The sequence below is a fragment of the Citrus sinensis genome, chromosome 2, assembly GCF_022201045.2.
Source record: "Citrus sinensis cultivar Valencia sweet orange chromosome 2, DVS_A1.0, whole genome shotgun sequence".
In the NCBI taxonomy this organism is placed as follows: Eukaryota; Viridiplantae; Streptophyta; class Magnoliopsida; order Sapindales; family Rutaceae; genus Citrus; species Citrus sinensis.
In genome coordinates, this window is record NC_068557.1 from 29,716,555 (window position 1) to 29,735,160 (window position 18,606).

At 35.2% G+C, this 18,606-nt stretch overlaps 3 protein-coding genes across 3 annotated transcripts; 1 reads left to right on the forward strand and 2 right to left on the reverse strand.

The window, feature by feature from the left end:
• The first annotated feature begins 515 nt into the window (after nucleotides 1–515).
• LOC102614202 (uncharacterized) lies at nucleotides 516–2,529 on the forward strand. Its single transcript, XM_006467779.4, has 3 exons — nucleotides 516–726; nucleotides 1,742–1,941; nucleotides 2,102–2,529. Exons 1-3 carry the CDS (start codon nucleotides 637–639, stop codon nucleotides 2,355–2,357), a joined length of 546 nt encoding a protein of 181 aa, XP_006467842.1. The 5' UTR covers nucleotides 516–636; the 3' UTR covers nucleotides 2,358–2,529.
• Nucleotides 2,530–4,088: 1,559 nt separating this feature from the next.
• Nucleotides 4,089–5,729, reverse strand: LOC102613900 (dof zinc finger protein DOF1.4). Its single transcript, XM_006467778.4, has 2 exons — nucleotides 5,424–5,729; nucleotides 4,089–5,323 (listed from the first exon to the last, which is right to left on the reverse strand). The coding sequence occupies exon 2, from the start codon at nucleotides 5,293–5,295 to the stop codon at nucleotides 4,360–4,362; it is 936 nt and encodes a 311-aa protein (XP_006467841.1). The 5' UTR covers nucleotides 5,296–5,323; nucleotides 5,424–5,729; the 3' UTR covers nucleotides 4,089–4,359.
• A 6,319-nt stretch (nucleotides 5,730–12,048) lies between these two features.
• Nucleotides 12,049–18,585, reverse strand: LOC102613606 (uncharacterized). Its single transcript, XM_006467777.4, has 18 exons — nucleotides 18,290–18,585; nucleotides 17,947–18,066; nucleotides 17,724–17,849; nucleotides 17,549–17,611; nucleotides 16,911–17,018; nucleotides 16,304–16,381; nucleotides 15,651–15,743; nucleotides 15,433–15,519; nucleotides 14,867–14,968; nucleotides 14,680–14,799; nucleotides 14,488–14,550; nucleotides 14,034–14,170; nucleotides 13,787–13,868; nucleotides 13,622–13,680; nucleotides 13,486–13,531; nucleotides 12,797–12,888; nucleotides 12,636–12,705; nucleotides 12,049–12,490 (listed from the first exon to the last, which is right to left on the reverse strand). Exons 1-18 carry the CDS (start codon nucleotides 18,512–18,514, stop codon nucleotides 12,419–12,421), a joined length of 1,743 nt encoding a protein of 580 aa, XP_006467840.1. The 5' UTR covers nucleotides 18,515–18,585; the 3' UTR covers nucleotides 12,049–12,418.
• Nucleotides 18,586–18,606: the final 21 nt, after the last annotated feature.

The following is an 18,606-nucleotide window of genomic DNA, read 5'->3' on the forward strand; positions in this document are numbered from 1 at the left end:
CACACGTGTAAAATAATAATTTTAATTGTGTGATTAGTACAAATATATTTTATTTTAAAGCGGTGTTAATATAACCGTAACCGGACTCTATTCATTATTAGCATCTCAAAAATATTAATAATTTTTTTAAAAACAAAAGAGAGTGAGAAAGAAGAACGCTTAGAAAGTCTTACAATAGGGTGGGTCCCACAATGAAATCCTAGGTATTTCGTATCGTAGCTGTACTGTTGTAATTAACATCGTATTTATAAGTAGAGAGAGAATCTCGGAGCTTTGCCGTGTGATCTATGCACTTATAATTATTTATTTAATTTGATATTTTTAATTAAATTTACTTTCCGGAGCCGTAAAAGCCACTCAATGCATTAAACTAAAGCGTGTCTTTTGTTATAGGAGTGCTGCTTACCTACATACATGCATAAGCATTTATTATATATATTATAATTTCCATTTATTAATTTATTTATATTTACAGCAAGTAAAGAAGATTTTAATCATTTTATTTTATTTATTGTCAGTAGTTCGTTTAGTATTTGCCTATCTTCTTCTGTCCTGCTTTTGTTTAACGCTTTGGTTGGATACGAACAGAGAGATATCATTTAAAAAAAAAAAGAAAAAAAAAAAAGAGAAAATCGAATGGCTTCAAAGTTGGTGTTGTTGCTTGTGTTTGTTCTTGATCTGATTTCTTTTGGACTCGCTGTTGCTGCTGAGCAGAGGAGGTCTACTGTGAGTTTTGAACTCTTAACTTCGCCTCTTTCTTCCCTTCTCTGTCTTTTTTTCAAATTTTTTTTTTTAATTTCCCATTCTTTGTGTTGCATGATTCTTCCGAGATATGTTAATCTTGTACCATGAGGAAAGGGCGAAAGAAAATTCTATTGCTAGATCTGAAAAGTGAGGCATACTAAATTAGAGGAGAGATTGCTAAATCTTTGATTTGCTTGTTCGTTGATTTTGTACACTTAGCCCTTTAAAAGACAAATTAGGTGCATATAGTTTAGTTGATAACTGAAACTAGTAAATCTACCTTTGGTAAAGGGAAAAATTACTAGTGATAATAATAAATACTTTGCAATGCTCCGGTTTGGTTCGGTGCTTATTTTATTTTCTACGAAACAAAAGGAAGCTATGAAAATTTAGATATTGGAAATTACAAGTGAAAGGAATAACCTGGGCAGCAACAATGCCAATGTTTATGGTTTCACTTTTCTGTACTCAATGAATAGCTGAGTGAAAGTTGTATTCTATTATGCCTAGATACGAACAAAGGTGAATCCCAGTTCTTTTAATTTTGAGGAAACGTTGTGATTAAATCAAGAGATGATCTCCTTCATTATATTTCAGTAGATATGAGATTTGGGAAATGTACTGCGTTACTTGTAGCTACTAGCTAGTGATGTTTTGAGAGACAAAACAATATTCTAACTGAGAGCACGGTGGAGGGACTCACTTGTGTCCTTTTGACAAACCAGTTTTGGAGCATTGCCAATGAAGAGAGGAGAGTGTGCATGATTAGTTTTATGATTAATTCAGTAAAAGGAATTTTTTTTTTTTGGGGGGGAGGGGGGGACACGAAGAAAGTTTGATGGCTGGACTAGCATGTTTCCATACCGCTAATAAGATTTAGAAAGTGATCTGATTTTGTATCCCTAGTAGATGTGAGTAAGTGAGAAGCTCACAGTAGATGCCCCGCTCTGTTGTATGTCTTCAATTCCAACTCATTACTTTCCGACTTCTTTGATAGGCTCATATTGCCAATGGTGATGGCTTTACCTACTGTAGCTATGACAAGGACATTGCGACCGGCTTAGGTGCGGGTTCATTTCTATTCCTTCTTATTAGTCAAATCGTTATTATGGCAGCAAGTCGATGCTTGTGCTGTGGGAGGGCTATGAGACCAAGTGGAGCTAGGGTATGGGCCATCGTCCTATTTATCACTTGCTGGTATGTGCTTAGTCCAGTTTATAATTCAAATAATTTGGTCTTTTCTCTCATCCTAGACTTGTTTTGGGATTTGATGAACCTTTAGTTTGCTTCCAAATTTTATCTATGAAGTATCAAATTCCCTATATTCTCAAGTTCACTTGTTGCATTGGTATTTCAGGGTGTTCTTTTTAATTGCTGAGATTTGCTTGCTAGCTGGGTCAGTGCGAAACGCATACCACACCAAATACAGGAGGTACATGGGAGGAAGAAACCTATCATGTGAGACTTTGAGGAAGGGAGTCTTTGGTGCGGGAGCCGCCTTCGTCGTCTTAACAGGCATCATCTCTGAACTGTACTATGTTAGCTACTCCAGAGCTAACGATGGGCAGGCTAGCTACAACAAAGACACTGGTATAAGAATGGGCAACTTATAGTTGAACTGAGTTCTTTAGGGGCTAAACTATTTTACTTTGTAGTTGCTAGTCAGTTTGGCTTTTGTTTTATGATTATGGACTGTTTAGAATGCCAGGACACATGATTTAGTACACATTCATTTAACGTTTGAAATTTTATCTATGATGATCTACTATAATCTTCTTTTGTATATATACCATTCTTTTTGTTCTTCAAATTTGTGCCCCTATAATATCAAAAAATAGTTTAGATGAAAAATGGAGCTTGGACGAAAAATCATTTCAATTTATTGTATTAATTTCGGTGTTTTAGTTTGTACAAAGTGGTTCTGTAATCTGTACTTTCAGCATTACTCCTATATTTTTGGGTCTTTGAAGTCTTGGACATCATTTTTTAGAATTTGATACTCGTACCAAGATTGAATGCTGCTGGGGCTGCCATGTTTGATTATAGCGATCCTCGGAAGCCCATAATAAAACGGACGTGGCCTCATGGATCTATAATAACATAAGTTCTTTAATTTCCCTTTATTTTGCGGTTGCTTGCTTGTGCTGTTGTGCATCATTTTTCAAAGAATTCACCTCACTTTCACATGCTGCCATCATATGTCTTGCCAATTTGCTCTAGAAATTTGTTACAAATTCATATGGTCAAAATAACCGATCGAGTAACGAGGATTATCAATGATCACATTCACTGCATGATAGCCGCCGCGCAAAAGTTTCTGCTCCAAATCGAAATCGTATCAATTAGAATGCCCAAGGAATGTGACATATTGGCCATACAAAACGTGCATAAAGCAGCAAAATTCCATGATGGCAGCTACTTGAAGCCCCACTTAGCCTCTAATGAATTTTGCATGCCAAAATATGCGTTTATCTAATGAAATATTTTTGTGCGAATAACATTTTCTGCGAGTATAAATGTAATGGGATGTATGATGAAGGTATCGGGGGCACGTTGTGGCCCCAGCATGCGCATACATGATTAGAAGTTAGAAGTAGAACGGATGGCGGGGAGTGGAGCAAACATTTCAAAGCCTAAGCTAAAGGTACTTGAACGCGATTTTTTTTTCTTCTTTTTAGTCACGGAAGATATTTTTATTAAGGTACGATCGAATTGTCTGTAATTATTACAATTGATATGAGTCCTTTCAAGAAATAGATACAACAGTGGGCACGAGAAATTCAAGCACATGATAGCGGACACCAAAATTTTAACTCATTATGTAGCCAATGAATTCTATCTTCCCAATAGTGCTGCAAGAAATTCCAACTTAATTATGATGAAAAGGAGCGTTGTGCCTATTGCTCTAAATATTCATTTTAAGTAATATAAACGAAACCGAGGACCATAATAAGGAACTAGAATAATAAAACTATCCAAAGAAAATTATTTAAAACATACTTTACAACACAACAAGGATTCTTCCAGAGCTAGGAAAAAAGGGGATGACTGACTCGATTACATGTGTTTAGCTTCAATTAATTAAATCCATTAATTTAATAAGTAAAATTGTATTATTCGGAATTCAGATATCCAAAGCAAGTATACATATCCTCAAGAATCTTCCTTGGCACCTAGTTAGCCAAGCATGCCTTGCGCCAAACACAACACACCCACTCCCCACAAAAAAGCCCACTTTCTCAAATTGTATATGAGACTGAATGTAGTGATCATCACAACTTCTCTATATATTCACAGAATTCTATCAAAATTTAAAATCCATGGAAGTATACAAACACTGAACCTTCATCTTTAAATACATTTTATTTATTTTCTTTTCAGAAGAAACTAGAGAATTACACAAATGGACACCAACCCTGAAGCTGAAACTGGAAAAAAAAGGACAGCTCCTATATCAATGCTACATCTCACATGACAGTTACAGTTTGAGAGACAGGACTATACATATTATGATGATAACTAAAAAGAGACATTGTATCCCCCATCAAGCACAAACGCCCGGCTCAACAAAAGATCTATACATAGACACTACTAAATGAAATTAATCAATTATCTTCAGGGTTTGATATCAGAATCATCCCAAGGTATGTTGAGATCGGTAGAAACAAATGTATCAATGTCATCCCAATTCCAGTAACTGGTAGTCATATTGTTCGTGCCACTGCTTGTGGAAGCTACCTGCTGCCATGGCTGTGTAACAGCACTGCTGCTTGCAATTGTGATGGGCATGGATGTTGCAGTAGTACTAGTAGTATTGATGACGTTTGTGGGGTCCTCCATGGTAATTTCCCCAGCGTAGTTAATAACACTTGCTGAGCGCTGGAAAGAGTTTGAAATCGTAGACGGCGTCGGGTTGAAAGAACTTGCGCTTGCATGATTAGGAAGGGTTAGGCTTTGATATTTCTGAATCTGAATCTGAGGTATACCAAGACTAGAACTTATAAAAGGATTACCAACATTAATATTGTTGGTGCCCATACCTTTACTTTCCAATAAGTTGGATGGTGGATGAATCAGCGGTTGGTATAGAGGAACATCAGATAAATTTTTCTGATCATCACCAAGTGGAAAAGGAAGGATTTGTCTTTGTTGCTGACTTTGGACTGCCACGTGAGTACTAACCCTACTGGCGGTTGCGGTGGCAGTGCTTGTGGCGGCGTTGTCTGATGTTTTGAGACGCTTGCTTTTGCGGCCGCCGCCAATGGGAACATTCCGGAGAGTACCACCTTTAGTCCAGTGCCTCTTGCAAGCTTTGCAAAAATGCCTCGGCTGTGACTTGTTATAGTTGTTGTAGTAACAAAACTTCGTGTTCGTTGAATCACACCTCGGACACTTCAATGGCTCCGCTTGCTGCTGCTGATTAAGTGACGATTGTTGTTGCAGCGGCCGCTTCACTGATGCAGGCTTTGGTAGCTCCAACGTCTGAGCCTGCAACAAACTCTGGCTCCATCCCTGCCCATCGCTTGAAACCTGCTTAGAACTCAACCCCATCTCTTAAAATTAATTGACCCCAAGAACCCTAATTAAAAAACCGAATTTGAGTCAAAAATATATATATAGATATCAAATGAATGATTAAAACTAGTAAACAACTAAATTTTAAGTGATTAGTTTCTAGCCTTTGGATCGAGGAACAAGAAGAAAGACCAATCTGACGAATGATATAATAAGAGGATGATGATCGGATAGTTCCTTAATTATAAGACAGAAACCGTGTTGGTGCTTTGAGAAAATTGGCAATTTGAATATTGTGTTTTTGACGACAAGGAAATGTTTGGGAAGGTGATGAGAAGAGAGCATGTCTTTTGAGTCTTTTATATTTTTGTGGGCAGCAGCTAGCTATCTATAAAACTCTTCTTATATCTGAAAAAAAGGAACTATATTATTATCTACCATATATGAAGAAGATGAAAGCGAGCTCTATCAAATTGATTATATAAACTTCAATTAGTAACACACTTAAAATCGGGCAAGAAATTACTTAGCACTGAAGGTGATCGTTGGATCTATGACACGTGGGGCGTGTGCAAGCCGTTGATAGTGCTGTGTCTACATGGGTTGTAAAGAGGACGTAGATGTTAAGATGTGTGCATGCTATGTGTTGCAATAATTTAAACCAAAAAGAATGAAAGTACACCTTTACGACGACGGTCCACTGAGAGAGAGATGTGGAGCCAGACTGTGGGACTGATCACGTTCAGATGTTGTAGTTGGCATCACGTGATTACTGGTGAGATTACTTCATTGATGATGAGATGAGAGGCTGTGATAATCGACCTTTTCCTTTGGGGCTATATGCACATGTGTTCTCATGTTCTTTGTTCCACGCACGTGCGCCTCGGCCATGCATGTATGTTATAATGTTATATCATACAACACCATTCATCAGTCATCGCATAGTTTCAATTTTGTGTTAATATTAGTTCACATATGGATATTTTTCACATTTATACTCATCATGTTTAAACATTTTTAGAATGAACAAAGATAGATCATCCTTGATAGCTAAAATATGTTACATCGACTTAAATTATTAATTTAGTGGGCTATAATGATATAAATTTGAGGCATTTTTCAATTTTTAAGTTAATTTTCTTGAGTATGAGTCATAGGTTTATAGACTTTTACATAATATTAGAGTCAAATCATTTACGAGTGAGTTTACTCTATCTTATCAGAAAATGAGAACTAGATTAATAACGTTAGTTGATAAAAAGAAATAATAAAGTGTTTTTTAATCATATATAAATAATAACGTACATGTTACATCAAATTTTTTAAAACATACAAAGAATTTGAAAGAGGATCTTTATCCAAAGAAAAATACAAATAATGGAAAAAAAAAATCTTTCTAGTAATATGACCCAGTAGCTTCTTAGAAAGACCCATAATGGTGATATGTCACAATGTAGTGGGCTATAATGATATAAATTTGAGGCATTTTTCAAATTTTAAGTTAATTTTTTTGAGTATGAGTTAGGTTTATTGACTTTTACATAATATTAGAATCAGATCATTTATGAGTGAGTTTACTCTATCTTATCAAGTAATGAGAATAAGATTAATAACGTTAGTTGATAAAAAGAAATAATAAAACATTTTTAATCATATATAAATAATAACGTACATGTTACATCAAATTTTTTAAAACTTACAAAGAATTTAAAAGAAGATCTTGATCACCCAAAGAAAAATACAAATAATGGGAAAAAAAATCTTACTAGTAATATGACCCAGTAGCTTCTTAGAAAGACCCATAATGGTGATATGTCACAATTTGTGGCAGTAATTTATGTCTCTAGGAAAGGACATTAGTATCATTACAAATTGACAATGGCAATACATATGGTCCAGTTGGGTCAAATAGGTAGTCACCGGCCACGAAATGACATGGTTTTATTTTGTCAATAATATGACACAACAAGCATCTTTTGGCTGCGTGCAAATCACTTAAAAATCTTGATCATTGAGTCGCATGTGTCCCTCATAATATGAACACACTTCACATTCCAGTGGAAAGCATTTTTGTAAAAGACATCACAACAACCAAACATTGCATAATCTTATTAAATTCTTTCTATTGGTTCAACATAGATGCTTTATGTGGCACACACACACACACACACACACGCACGCACGCACTATGTGGATTGCAAGAAGTCAAAATTTTGACAAGTAATGCATAATTTATCTCAATGGTCCGGCCTTGCATCAACCGAGGCCAGTTCTTCTTTCCTGCAAACTCGCGTAATGCTCTTCATAAAATAACTACTACCAGCACTATTTTTACAGTAAAACTAAGCAACAGAAGAAAGCGCGCAATACTTCTCTAGCTATCTTTTAGTTTCAGTAAACCAAGCAGCATTTTAATTATTGCTCCGATTCGTGTATTGTAAATTAGAAACGTTTTCAGCTCAAGATTTTCATACACTTACATATGATCATCATTGTGAATCAAGTAACTAATAACATATTGAGCATGTAAAGTATGAATAACGTTGTCCCACAGCAGGTCAAGCAGCAAAGGGAAAGTCGGAAAGATATAAATATGAGCTTTCTAGGAATGGCTGAAAAATATCTAACAATTTGAAGAATGATTCCTTCAAGTTGGCCGTCACACAATTAGGACCACGAGAGCCACGTGCATGTAATTGAGGCACGATCGAATCAATTGCAGCATATTAAACAAATTAAGTAGTAGCTAGATACATGGACAGGTAGATTCTTCATTAATTACATATGCTTGAGGAATTTGTGTGAATGCAAATTAATTAATTATAAATAAGGTTGGTCGGTTGGTTAGGTAAAATTGCTTGTTTTGGCGTCTTCAACACTTTTCAAAAAGACAAAATAGAATGTCTTTGTGAGACCAGCTTAATTAGAAAGCGACTTATGACTTCATCTTAATTTATAAAACCATACTCACACTTGTTTAATTAATTAAACCAGTGTTCGTCTAATCTTGAAGGCCAGTAAGAGCCATCATTCCACATTACCACGCTTTATACTAAATTATATATAAATTCTCTCCTTAATGGTGGCTATCGCTGGCTGACCATTGCCTGTGAAGCAAAGTTAATTAGCTCGCCCCTTGATTTAGAATCAAAGACATCATATTTTAAATTAATTTAACGGAAGTTAATGTGAGATCAATAACTACTGATGTTGGTACTTGTCTTTAACATAATGGGAATATGGGATATGATGAACGAACCACTATAGTAGTGAAATTGATGGCTGCAGCTAGGATCATGGACATACATGGGGTATAGATTTAGTATTAAAGTTTTGTTTAGTATTAAGGTGCCGTGGCTTTAAGTGATCATAGTTATTTTGAAAAAAAAAAGTTGTAATTATAAAATAAAAGTTAATTTAATAGAGTGTAGTAAATAAATATATATGACTTGTAAATAGTAATTTTGACAAAAATAATAAATATATTATAGGTTTTTCATTATAAATTAAAATAATGGATCAAATTATCTAACTTTCCAAGTGGCTACAACTAGTGCTTTCCAACCTTAACCACAAAGAGGACCTCAATTGTATTGAATTTAAAAATAACATAAGTAAATTTTCTAATGATGGATGGGTGAGCTATTAGCTAGCAGCTGCCTGATAATAATATCAAACAGACACGTTGTGCAGCGGCAGCAAAATCTGTTAGATTAACCATATATATATATATATATATATATATAACTTGCAGGTGGAGAATAATATCCTCATCGAGAATATTTGCGTAGCTTGTCTGTTAAATCCGTGCTTCATTTGGAGGCATGTCAGAGATTCTTTGGCCAAATCGATCGCATTCGCATGCAATCAACCATGAGCAGTTGAGGCCAAGTATAGTAAGCTATAATGATAATCGTGATTCATGCATATCCTTTTGAAGTAAGGTTTGTGAATTGAGAGGTTGACTTTGTGTTAATTTGGACTCTCCTTAATCAAAGTGGTAAGTGGAAATTTATGTGCCACCACTCAACCGAATTGTATCTAGATTATCTGCACTGATAATATAGGCACCACATGTGCAATAAGAACACGCAACCCAAAATAATTTATATTCTGTATCAAGTTGATGGAAGGCCAAACTTTATTTCTCTGGGCGGCAGAAAGGACCAAATTTAGCTGAATCCTATTGTTGTCCCTACCGATGTTTGACGTAAATACTTAATTAGATGGATCACTCATTAGCTGTGTGACAATTTATTTCCCTTCTCACATTCATCAATAGAGGAAGTAACTTGAATCCTCCTATGCGCAAATTAAGAGTTTTTTTTTTTTTTTTGTTCAATTATATTACTGTCAGTACTTGAGAGTTAGAAGTATTTATATGATGGCTTGTGTCTTTGCGGTATTTTTTTTTTAAAAAAAAAAAACTTAATATGTATATTGCAATCATAAAGTATAACGTAAATTTTTATCCTCGATAATATTGGAGGATATCTGCTCTATACGCATTAGTGAGAGAGATATCTACCTTTATTTTTAATATGGTGATGAACGAGATAGAGTAGTTCTCTCTTAGAAAGTGGGAACTCGAACAATTGGAACTCGAAGAATGAAACCAATTTTATTTTGCTTATGTTGTGAAGTAAAGAGATAGTAGCTTCTAAGATAGAGTAAATTAAGTACATAGGATACGAAATTTTTCGATGCCAAAAGTCTTATTTATAAAAGAAAAATAATTTTGACTAAATGAACGAAAGAAAATAGCAGTACTTGCTCTTGCTTCTGTCGAATAGCTAATGATAGACTGATCAGATGATAGACGGTTCCAGTCATGTGCGGTTCTCATGAATTTTGGTATAAATCAATTGTGTCTGTAGTTGCTGCTTGGCTAACCTTTTTTTTTTTTCTTTTTTCCTCATCTTTTAACGTTTAATTACTTCCTAACTTCAGTTCAATAATTTTTAGAACTCAAGTATACGAATATTTAAGGGTGTGTCAAGACTTTATTTAATCATATTCTATTGTCTTTAATAGTAAATCGCATAACGAGTACTTAAGTAATGCAAAATTTTGATAAAAACAAAACTTTTCCATGTTCAGAGTATTTTTTTTAAAGAGAGCGTGCGTACGTGTGGTATATATTTTGAAAGGATCTTAATTATAATAAAATAATACATAGAAAAACAAGAATAATTGACTTATGATAAATTTTTAATATTAGAAATCTTCCTTAGCAAGTATTCTCACAGCAGCAATACAATACGAGCACGGCATGTTTTGGCTTGAACCAGAGTAGTGTCAAGTGTCAACCACAACAAAGTACAAATTACAGTTGGATTAATTTATGCTAACAGAAAAATAATCCTAACTAGTGTCTGTCAATTTTGGCAATGACATTGAAAGCCCTTCTAGTTGGTCCCATTCCCCATACTTAATACACCCTCAACTCTTCGACGCTGCCTTTTCCTTGCACGATCGAGTTAATTGTGATTACTTATTAATTAATTAAGCCCTAAACGATCCCATCAAAATTTAGGTACTGCCACCACGCTCACAATCATAGACGCATATATGACATGGCCATTTTTTCTTTTTTTTCTGCCTTAACAAAGTTATATGGAAATCGACTGTCAGATAAAAGATTAATAGCGACGGCACGTTGCATGAATGAATATAAATAAATGACTTGACGGCGAGTAATTATAAAGCCGATACGTATTGCAACGTGACCGCATGCCGTAAATTAATAAAACTGACACTAAAACGAATTCGATCATGAAGTTAGGTTTTGGTGTTCTTCTTTTGGATTCAAATTGCACACATGATTATTACAGTAGGCAAATTTAATTGGAATCGTAACTAGTGGCGGCGCAAATAGCATTTGTGATTTAATCATTTGAGTGTGTCATTAGTGTAAGCAAGCATTCGACATAACTACAGACTAAAGTGGATTTACACTTACTTCAAATCCAAGGATCTCCATTTTCTTTTCTTTACCACCGGTGACGGGTTACACGAAACTTTTGATTAATGGTGATGGTGACCAACCCACTTGTCATTCTCTTTTGGCGTGGCGTGGCATCTCTTTTCACGCCAAAAAAAAGAAAAAAGAAAAAAAGTAATTGAATCCACTTCAAGCTTAAAAGAGTACTAAAGAGTAAAGACCTTCGTATCGTTGCATCACCTATCAATAGTTTTTGAGGTTACCATCAGTCTATGCCAAAGCCCATGGTATGGTTCAAATACAGAAACAAAAACCGACAGCAGCGCTGTGTTTTTTTTTTTTAAATGGTATTTTTTGTATTTGTTTTACCAAACTGATAATAACTAGGTTTTGGTAAATTTGGAAAACGTGTCTTTTAACTTATTTTTAAATTAAAAATTAAAAAATTGAAGAACGTGCATAATTGTTTATGAGACTACAAGTGTGGAGACGATGAAAGCAATTGATTAAAAATGTTGTAAGAAAACTTTTTTGTAGGTGAATTTGTTTGTTTCAAATTTATATAATTTTTAATTTTATACAAATCTACTTATTCTAGACAATTTAAATTTAGTTATTTACTATTACATATTTAATTTACATATATATTGATAGATGTAGTACTTTACCAATAAATGCATTTTGGATAAAATACAATAAAAGCTACTATGTCTATGAAGGCGATAAATCACCGTGAAATAGTAACTTTTTTAAGGGGAAAAAAAATAGAATTTGATAATGCGTTTATTGTTTAAGATCAAACCCAATTCGTTTTGAAATACGTTTCTGCTCGTAATAACCCAAGATGAAGCAAACATCCAACAGCCAAATAAGCAAATACTGTAAGCAACTCAAATCTGTCAAACATGTATTAACACCTAATCTTAAATCACATGGCCAAACTATGCTAACCGGTAACCTCTGGCTATCACAACTGGTACATATATTTATATCCCAAATCACATAGCAAAACTATGTTAACTGGTAGATGAATCAAGACAATTTTTAACACAAATTTGTTTTTTTCAAGATATTAGCAATTACTCATTTTCTGATAACAAGTGAGCTCAGATGAAAACAAAACTTGCGCTGCACGTTGACGATGTCTTCTGCCTCAACCCTAACACAGACAGACGGTTGGCATTTCCTAGCATCAGTAACACAATTGTCAGCTGTCTAAAATTTGAAATCCTTCTTCTTTGACTTTCCATCCTTCTCCTGCATCTTACGCTTCCTCTTCTTCTCATTCTGCAAAATTCAAATCATTATTAACCAGTCCAAATAGAAACAAATCAAATTTGGAATGGTATCATGAACATGGCTAATCTAAAACATGAATCAAGGATTCTCTAAATTTCCCATTATGTGATGCCAAAAGAAAATTAAAACACACCTCTGCAACCATGTCACTGAAATCCTCACGCTGACTCCGCAGCTTCTCCTCCTCTCTTGCTTCCTCATATCTGTGGAATGGCCAAGGTCAGGAATGATTTTTATTGTAGCACCGCTAATACAACAATTATAACATTTCATGTTAACAATTGTTTGACTTACTTTGCAGGCAGTACATTGTCCATAACTTCAAGCTCTTCCGGCTGCAAGGTAACATCAACTCTATCCGTCTTCTGGCCTCTAAGCAGATCAACCTGTCAAAAAAACATATAAAGAATTTGATCCATCAATGATTATGATAGCAGCAATAGGAATAATTCCAGAAAAAAGTATAGAAGTAATAATAATGATAAATTAATCTACATTTCTGGATTATACCATGCAATCAATAACATAACCATGTACGGAGGCGGAGTTTGAGACAGATGACAGAAAAAATGTGGTTAGTTGCCAAAACTACTAATTTGGAATTAGTGTTTGTTCCAAAGGTATATTGGACCAAAATGAGGCATAAATATTGAATATTAATCGTGAGGGAAATGAGATATGGCTATTTCTATTCCCCAGTTTTCCACAATGACTGCAAATGCCCCAGATGTTACTTGATAACAAAAATTATTGATTTTTAAATATGACTTTCTATTCCCCAGTATTCCGTGATGACTGCAAAAATGCCTCCGATGATTCTTGAGAACACAAATGATTGATTTTTAAATCCAACACTGGGACCGTTCTCCTAGTTTGTAACTGTTGATGGAATTGTTTCACAAGGACCTGAGAGTTGATTTTGTTTGATATTCCAATAAGTTTTGTATCGAAGGAATACTTAAAAACAAACACTTCATTCTTACCCTTTTAGCTCCTGCTTTGTCTTGTGTGCCGGTGTTGACCACATAACTGTAAACCAAAAACAAGTTTTAGATTGAACTTTCCTACTATAGCTAATGAGAATAAAAATGAATTTCTAAAATCAGGTAAATCACATACGTGTGTGTTGTTCCAAGTAATGTCCCAGGAGCAATCCTCTCCTCTTTTTCCTCAAGAACCTAACCCGGGAAAAGGAAAGGAGATGGAAAAAGACATAAAATCAATAAATATCTCTAAGTAGAAATGTTGACATAGAACATACATTTTTGAAATCACGTTACTCACTTGGTATAGAGGCCTCTCAGGTTCCTTCCTCTGCTGCTTACGAAGGTCAATAACATCAGGTGTTTCAACACCAGTGGGAGTACTAAATCAACAAAACCAATTAATTCAATCAGTAACAATCTTATGTGAGGTATAAATAGTACCAGGCTTGATAAAGCCAAGGTATCCAAACATCATCAAACTCAAACAACAAATATAGGTTACGAATGTTGCACAAACACGTTACAGTTAGTTAAAAAATAGATACCTTGAAAGAGTATCAACTGATTGAATCCCATCCTCCAACTCTTCTTCCTCAATTTGTTCTTCCTCTTCCTCTTCCTCTTCTTCCTCTTCCTCTTCCTCCAAATCACCCCAATGCTTCGACTTATCAACTGGCTCCTCCTGAAATTGATTATTTATTACAAAAGGTGGTGTCAATTATGATTAATGTTGCACACATCATTATTTTATTTAATAACAAAGTGTCAAAATTGATTCCCAGTCTTCATGCACCATTAAACCTTTATAACCGCAGATCTCTATAAGGACCTGCCTCCCCATAAAATTGGTTTTATGGCAACCAGTGAGGAGATGGTGTTTAGATAGGGCTATTGATTTTGTACCCATCATAATATGACACATGCACAAGAACTACTTATTGCAATACCAGTGGACTGAGTTTATGCATATAAAAGAGGAAAAACTAGCAAGCAAATTACCTCATAGTTAGGCTGTTCTTGTTGATGAATGCCAAAAACATCTCCATATAGAGGCCGCCCATACTATTTATAACATAAAAAGAAATGTTAGCCCACCAAGAATAACTCCAAAAAGGCAGCTACAGACAAATAATTTCAAGCAAGAGGAATGATGGTAGTTTTTTTACAAAACAGGTAATTCAAAATACATACTTCATCAACAGGAGGCTTGCCCCAGCCACCAGGATGATAACCAAAGCTTGCTCCAGGGGGAATAGGAGCATTCAGTCCAGGGATCTTGAGATGGGGGTATGACGGTGGAGGACCATATCTCTGAAGAAAAATTCGTAGTTAGAGAACAGATGACATAAACTAAGTGCATGAAATTAGCTAAACTCACCTGCATATTTATTAGCCATGGTGGAGGAGCACCATCTGGCATACCAAGAGCTTCTTTTAAGTCGTGTGACAGTATGCCTGGCTTCATCTCCCTTAGCTTTACCTGCAAGCCGAGCAGAACAAAAATGTAAACAATATGCAACTTTGCATCTTATTGAAGAATAGGCATGTATCCCACTCCATGGATTATGTCCTGGCAAGAAGAATAAAAATTATCAAATAATCTAGGAAAAGGCATCTATATCAGAACAGGCATTTGTCTCCCACCATGCCTCATTTCACAGCACAACAAACCAAACTCATCTTATAATCTGGAAAAAGCTTTATTATTTGAAGGGGCGCAAACACAATCATATTATTGGATGCATTCAGTATTTTCATGAACTAATAATGACCAGAGCTAAATTGTATTAATAAACCATATCATGTATTGGATGTTAAACTAAAAAACACATCAGACATAATTGCTTCTTTATTTCCAGCAGGCAGCACAGAATATAGTTACATATTTATGAAAAACAAGCATGCAAATGAGCAGGTTACATATAAATCAATCATCAAGCGTACCTCAAATTCTTTCCCTTCGTGGTAAAGATCACCATGACTTGTTAACTTTGGTTTCGTCTGGTATTTGAAAAAAGCATCATGGAGAACCTAACAAAGAGGATATATAACCTCATTATAAATGTGCAATGAAGGGAATGCACAGCGCATAAATCATTCTTTGGAGAGGAAGCATATACCGGAAACAGAGTCCTAAAAAAAAATAAAGGAACAGTATAAACCTGATAGTCTATATCCATTTTCCCCATCTTTGGTTGCATGCGCTCCCGCTGCTTTTGTTTTAACTTCTTGCTATCCTCCTTCTCAATATAAGCCTGCATATGAAAAGTTGAAATGAGTAACTAGTGGCAAGCACAAGACAAGCAAGCATATATGACCAAAAGGAATTGACAACTCTAGAATACTTATTTTTGTGAACCCAATTAAAAATAGCGTCAATCATTGAACAAAGAGTGAAAACAAGCAGCACCTAGCACCAGCACAAAAGCCAAAGATTGTACCTATGAGAAAAAGGTGAATGACCACTAGAGCTCAAATATGGCTGTCCAAGTTTCTCTAACCTACAAAATTGGACCTAACTACATGGACTGGTATCAAGGATCCAAGTCCCAAAGATGAGAATTCCAAATTCAAAAAGAATGAGAAAACAGAGCTTAACAAGCTCAGTGTTCCCTTGTAACTGTTCGTAAAACAACACTGCATGACTAGCAAATTACATTTGCAATTATGGAGAACATACAACAGCCATAAAAAAGGTAAAGTTTACCCAACTCTTAAAGAAATATGCATTATACAAAAGCAGCAGATGGAAAGAAAAAGCTTAACCCAAAGTAAAACAACTTTCACACAATGCAAATCTAGAAATTGTAATAACCTGTCTAATTTTCTCAATTCCTGTTGCAGCAATGAAATCTGGAAGCTGAAACGGCTGCTTCTCGATTCCCCGCTTTCCCTGCAAATAAAACAAAAAAAAATCCAAAACCCGATGAGGTACAAGAAAACTACATATAAAATATTCTAACAATGATTGACCAAACTTAATCACTTCAAAAATATTAAAATCATAGATGAATCTAGCCCGAGCATTAAGCACAATGGAAAGGCATCTGAAATTCAAAGCAGATTAATTAGAACCTCCACAAAGGAAAAAAAAAAACCCCCTACAACTAGCATGCAAAAGTATGCCATTCTATAAGAACCTTTCCCATTATCATCAGATACAGATATATATCCCAACCCACACTAGTAAATATATTTAAAGAGAAATCATCAAAGGGTCCTCTTTGCAAAACACATACAAGTCCAGGCTCCATGGTTGATACAGCCGCTACCCTGCAAGAACCACATATATACATATAAGGGAAACCTTATTGACTTGATCTTTTCCTCACCCTCAGCCCTAAATCCCTCATATTGATTATTTTCATCAAGAATGCATGCATAATGTAATATATTATTCAATGCCAGCAGAAATTACTAACCTGCAAGAATTTTCGTTTCTGGCACCAATGCCTTGGTACAGGAACAGTGTTTCGATAAGCTTTCAAAAAGACCAGTAACTTAGGGTCTGACGCAGTTGCGTCCCACACCTGAATAACCACAAATAGATGGATCAATTTGCGGAAAATGGCACTGAAAAGTAAAAGGCATGTGTTCAGAATAACAAGTGAGGATAAGAGTATAAACCAAAAATATGAAAATTCTCCAGTAATCATATTGACACCATATAAGATTCCTTATACATCTTCTGCTTCTGCTTCAATTTTCTTTCTTTTTTTTTAAAATAAAATAGATTAATCTACACTATGTGTAATATGCATCTATCACTTAATAAAAAATCCCAGAAAAGATAAGCAGCCGAAAAAAATTGTCGCCAAATAGCCCCAACTCAAAACAAAACATGCAACAGAGGCTCCCCAGTTTTGAAAAATTAGAAAAGGAAAGCACATCAATTAATGCCAACATATCTTTGTATAAAACTCACTGAGAAATATTAAAATTGATGAGAAAATAAATTACTAAGATAATTATGAATAAACCATTCTAGAATACCAAAAATGGGGAAAAGCCACATACAGGCCAAAACCAAACTATGTAGAACACATGCATTCATCAATACCTCAACAACATCAGGCCTTGAGCAGATCTGTTTCAGTTCTGCAATCTTCATCCTTCGCTGAAGCTGGAAAAACAAAATGTATTCTATCAAACTCGTGCCAACGAAGGCAATAAGAAACAACAACAATTACATCAACATTTCAACAAAAAGTAACACATGAATGAAAGAGCAAAACCTTCTTTTTCTTATTTGAAAGGCCTTTCTCTTTAGGTTGGCTGTCCTGCTCTTCATCTTCTGTATCTGAATCAGCCTTCTTCTTTGATTCTGCATTCTGGGCAGACTCATCCCTTTTATCAATGTCCTGGAAACAAACCAGAAAATAAGCCCCGGATGATTCACTGGAAAAGAAAAAAGAAGATTAAACAATCCCAACGGTCAACCAAACTTCTCCCACTTACCTCAGAACCAGCAGCGTCATGAAAACTAAACTTCTCGAAAATCTTTCTAAATTCATCATCCAGACCATCATCTAAATCCGCTTTCTCTGGTACATACTCAACTGTGACCTTTTCAGCAACCTACAAATTAATTTCAACAAAGAAAATATTATAGAAATTGCAGATTTAAAGTATTGGTACAATTCTAGGTCGTATTAGAAACGATGCAGGCTCTAGCTTGCAACTTAAACACATAATTATTACTCCTAAAACCCTAATGTCTCCCTATATCAATACATACAACTATCTTATCTGAAAGAAAGAAAGCAAAAATAAAACTAAAACCCTAAGAATCTAGCTGTACCTGTGATTGAGAATCCTCATCTTCAGTTTCATTGTCGGCGTCGTTATTGGAGTCCGTCAGCGTCGCCTGCTGCGAAGCCTTCTTGTTTTTCTTCTGTTTGCGCCTGCGACGGCGACGTTCAGTCTCTTTATTGGTGGTGACAGAGATAGAGTTAGGGTTTTTGGAGATCAGATCTCCGTCCGGTACAAAGAGGCCGTTTTGTTGTGTGAGAGTGTCCGCTGTCATATTTTTGTCGATGATTTGGGGATGCACGGGGATATGTGGCAATCTATAGTTATATAATAAAATCAAATGGGACGAGAACACTGCGGGTGCGT

Bases quoted from the DNA above. Each gene is read 5' to 3' on its own strand.
- LOC102614202 (XM_006467779.4), top strand. From the start codon at position 637: ATGGCTTCAAAGTTGGTGTTGTTGCTTGTGTTTGTTCTTGATCTGATT. The intron at 727-1,741 runs GTGAGTTTTGAA...CTTCTTTGATAG, and splicing joins CTGAGCAGAGGAGGTCTACT to GCTCATATTGCCAATGGTGA. The intron at 1,942-2,101 runs GTATGTGCTTAG...TTGGTATTTCAG, and splicing joins GTCCTATTTATCACTTGCTG to GGTGTTCTTTTTAATTGCTG.
- LOC102613900 (XM_006467778.4), bottom strand. From the start codon at position 5,295: ATGGGGTTGAGTTCTAAGCAGGTTTCAAGCGATGGGCAGGGATGGAGC.
- LOC102613606 (XM_006467777.4), bottom strand. From the start codon at position 18,514: ATGACAGCGGACACTCTCACACAACAAAACGGCCTCTTTGTACCGGAC. The intron at 14,969-15,432 runs GTACGCTTGATG...CTCGGCTTGCAG, and splicing joins ACGAAGGGAAAGAATTTGAG to GTAAAGCTAAGGGAGATGAA. The intron at 12,889-13,485 runs GTAAGAATGAAG...TTTTTTTGACAG, and splicing joins ACAAAGCAGGAGCTAAAAGG to GTTGATCTGCTTAGAGGCCA.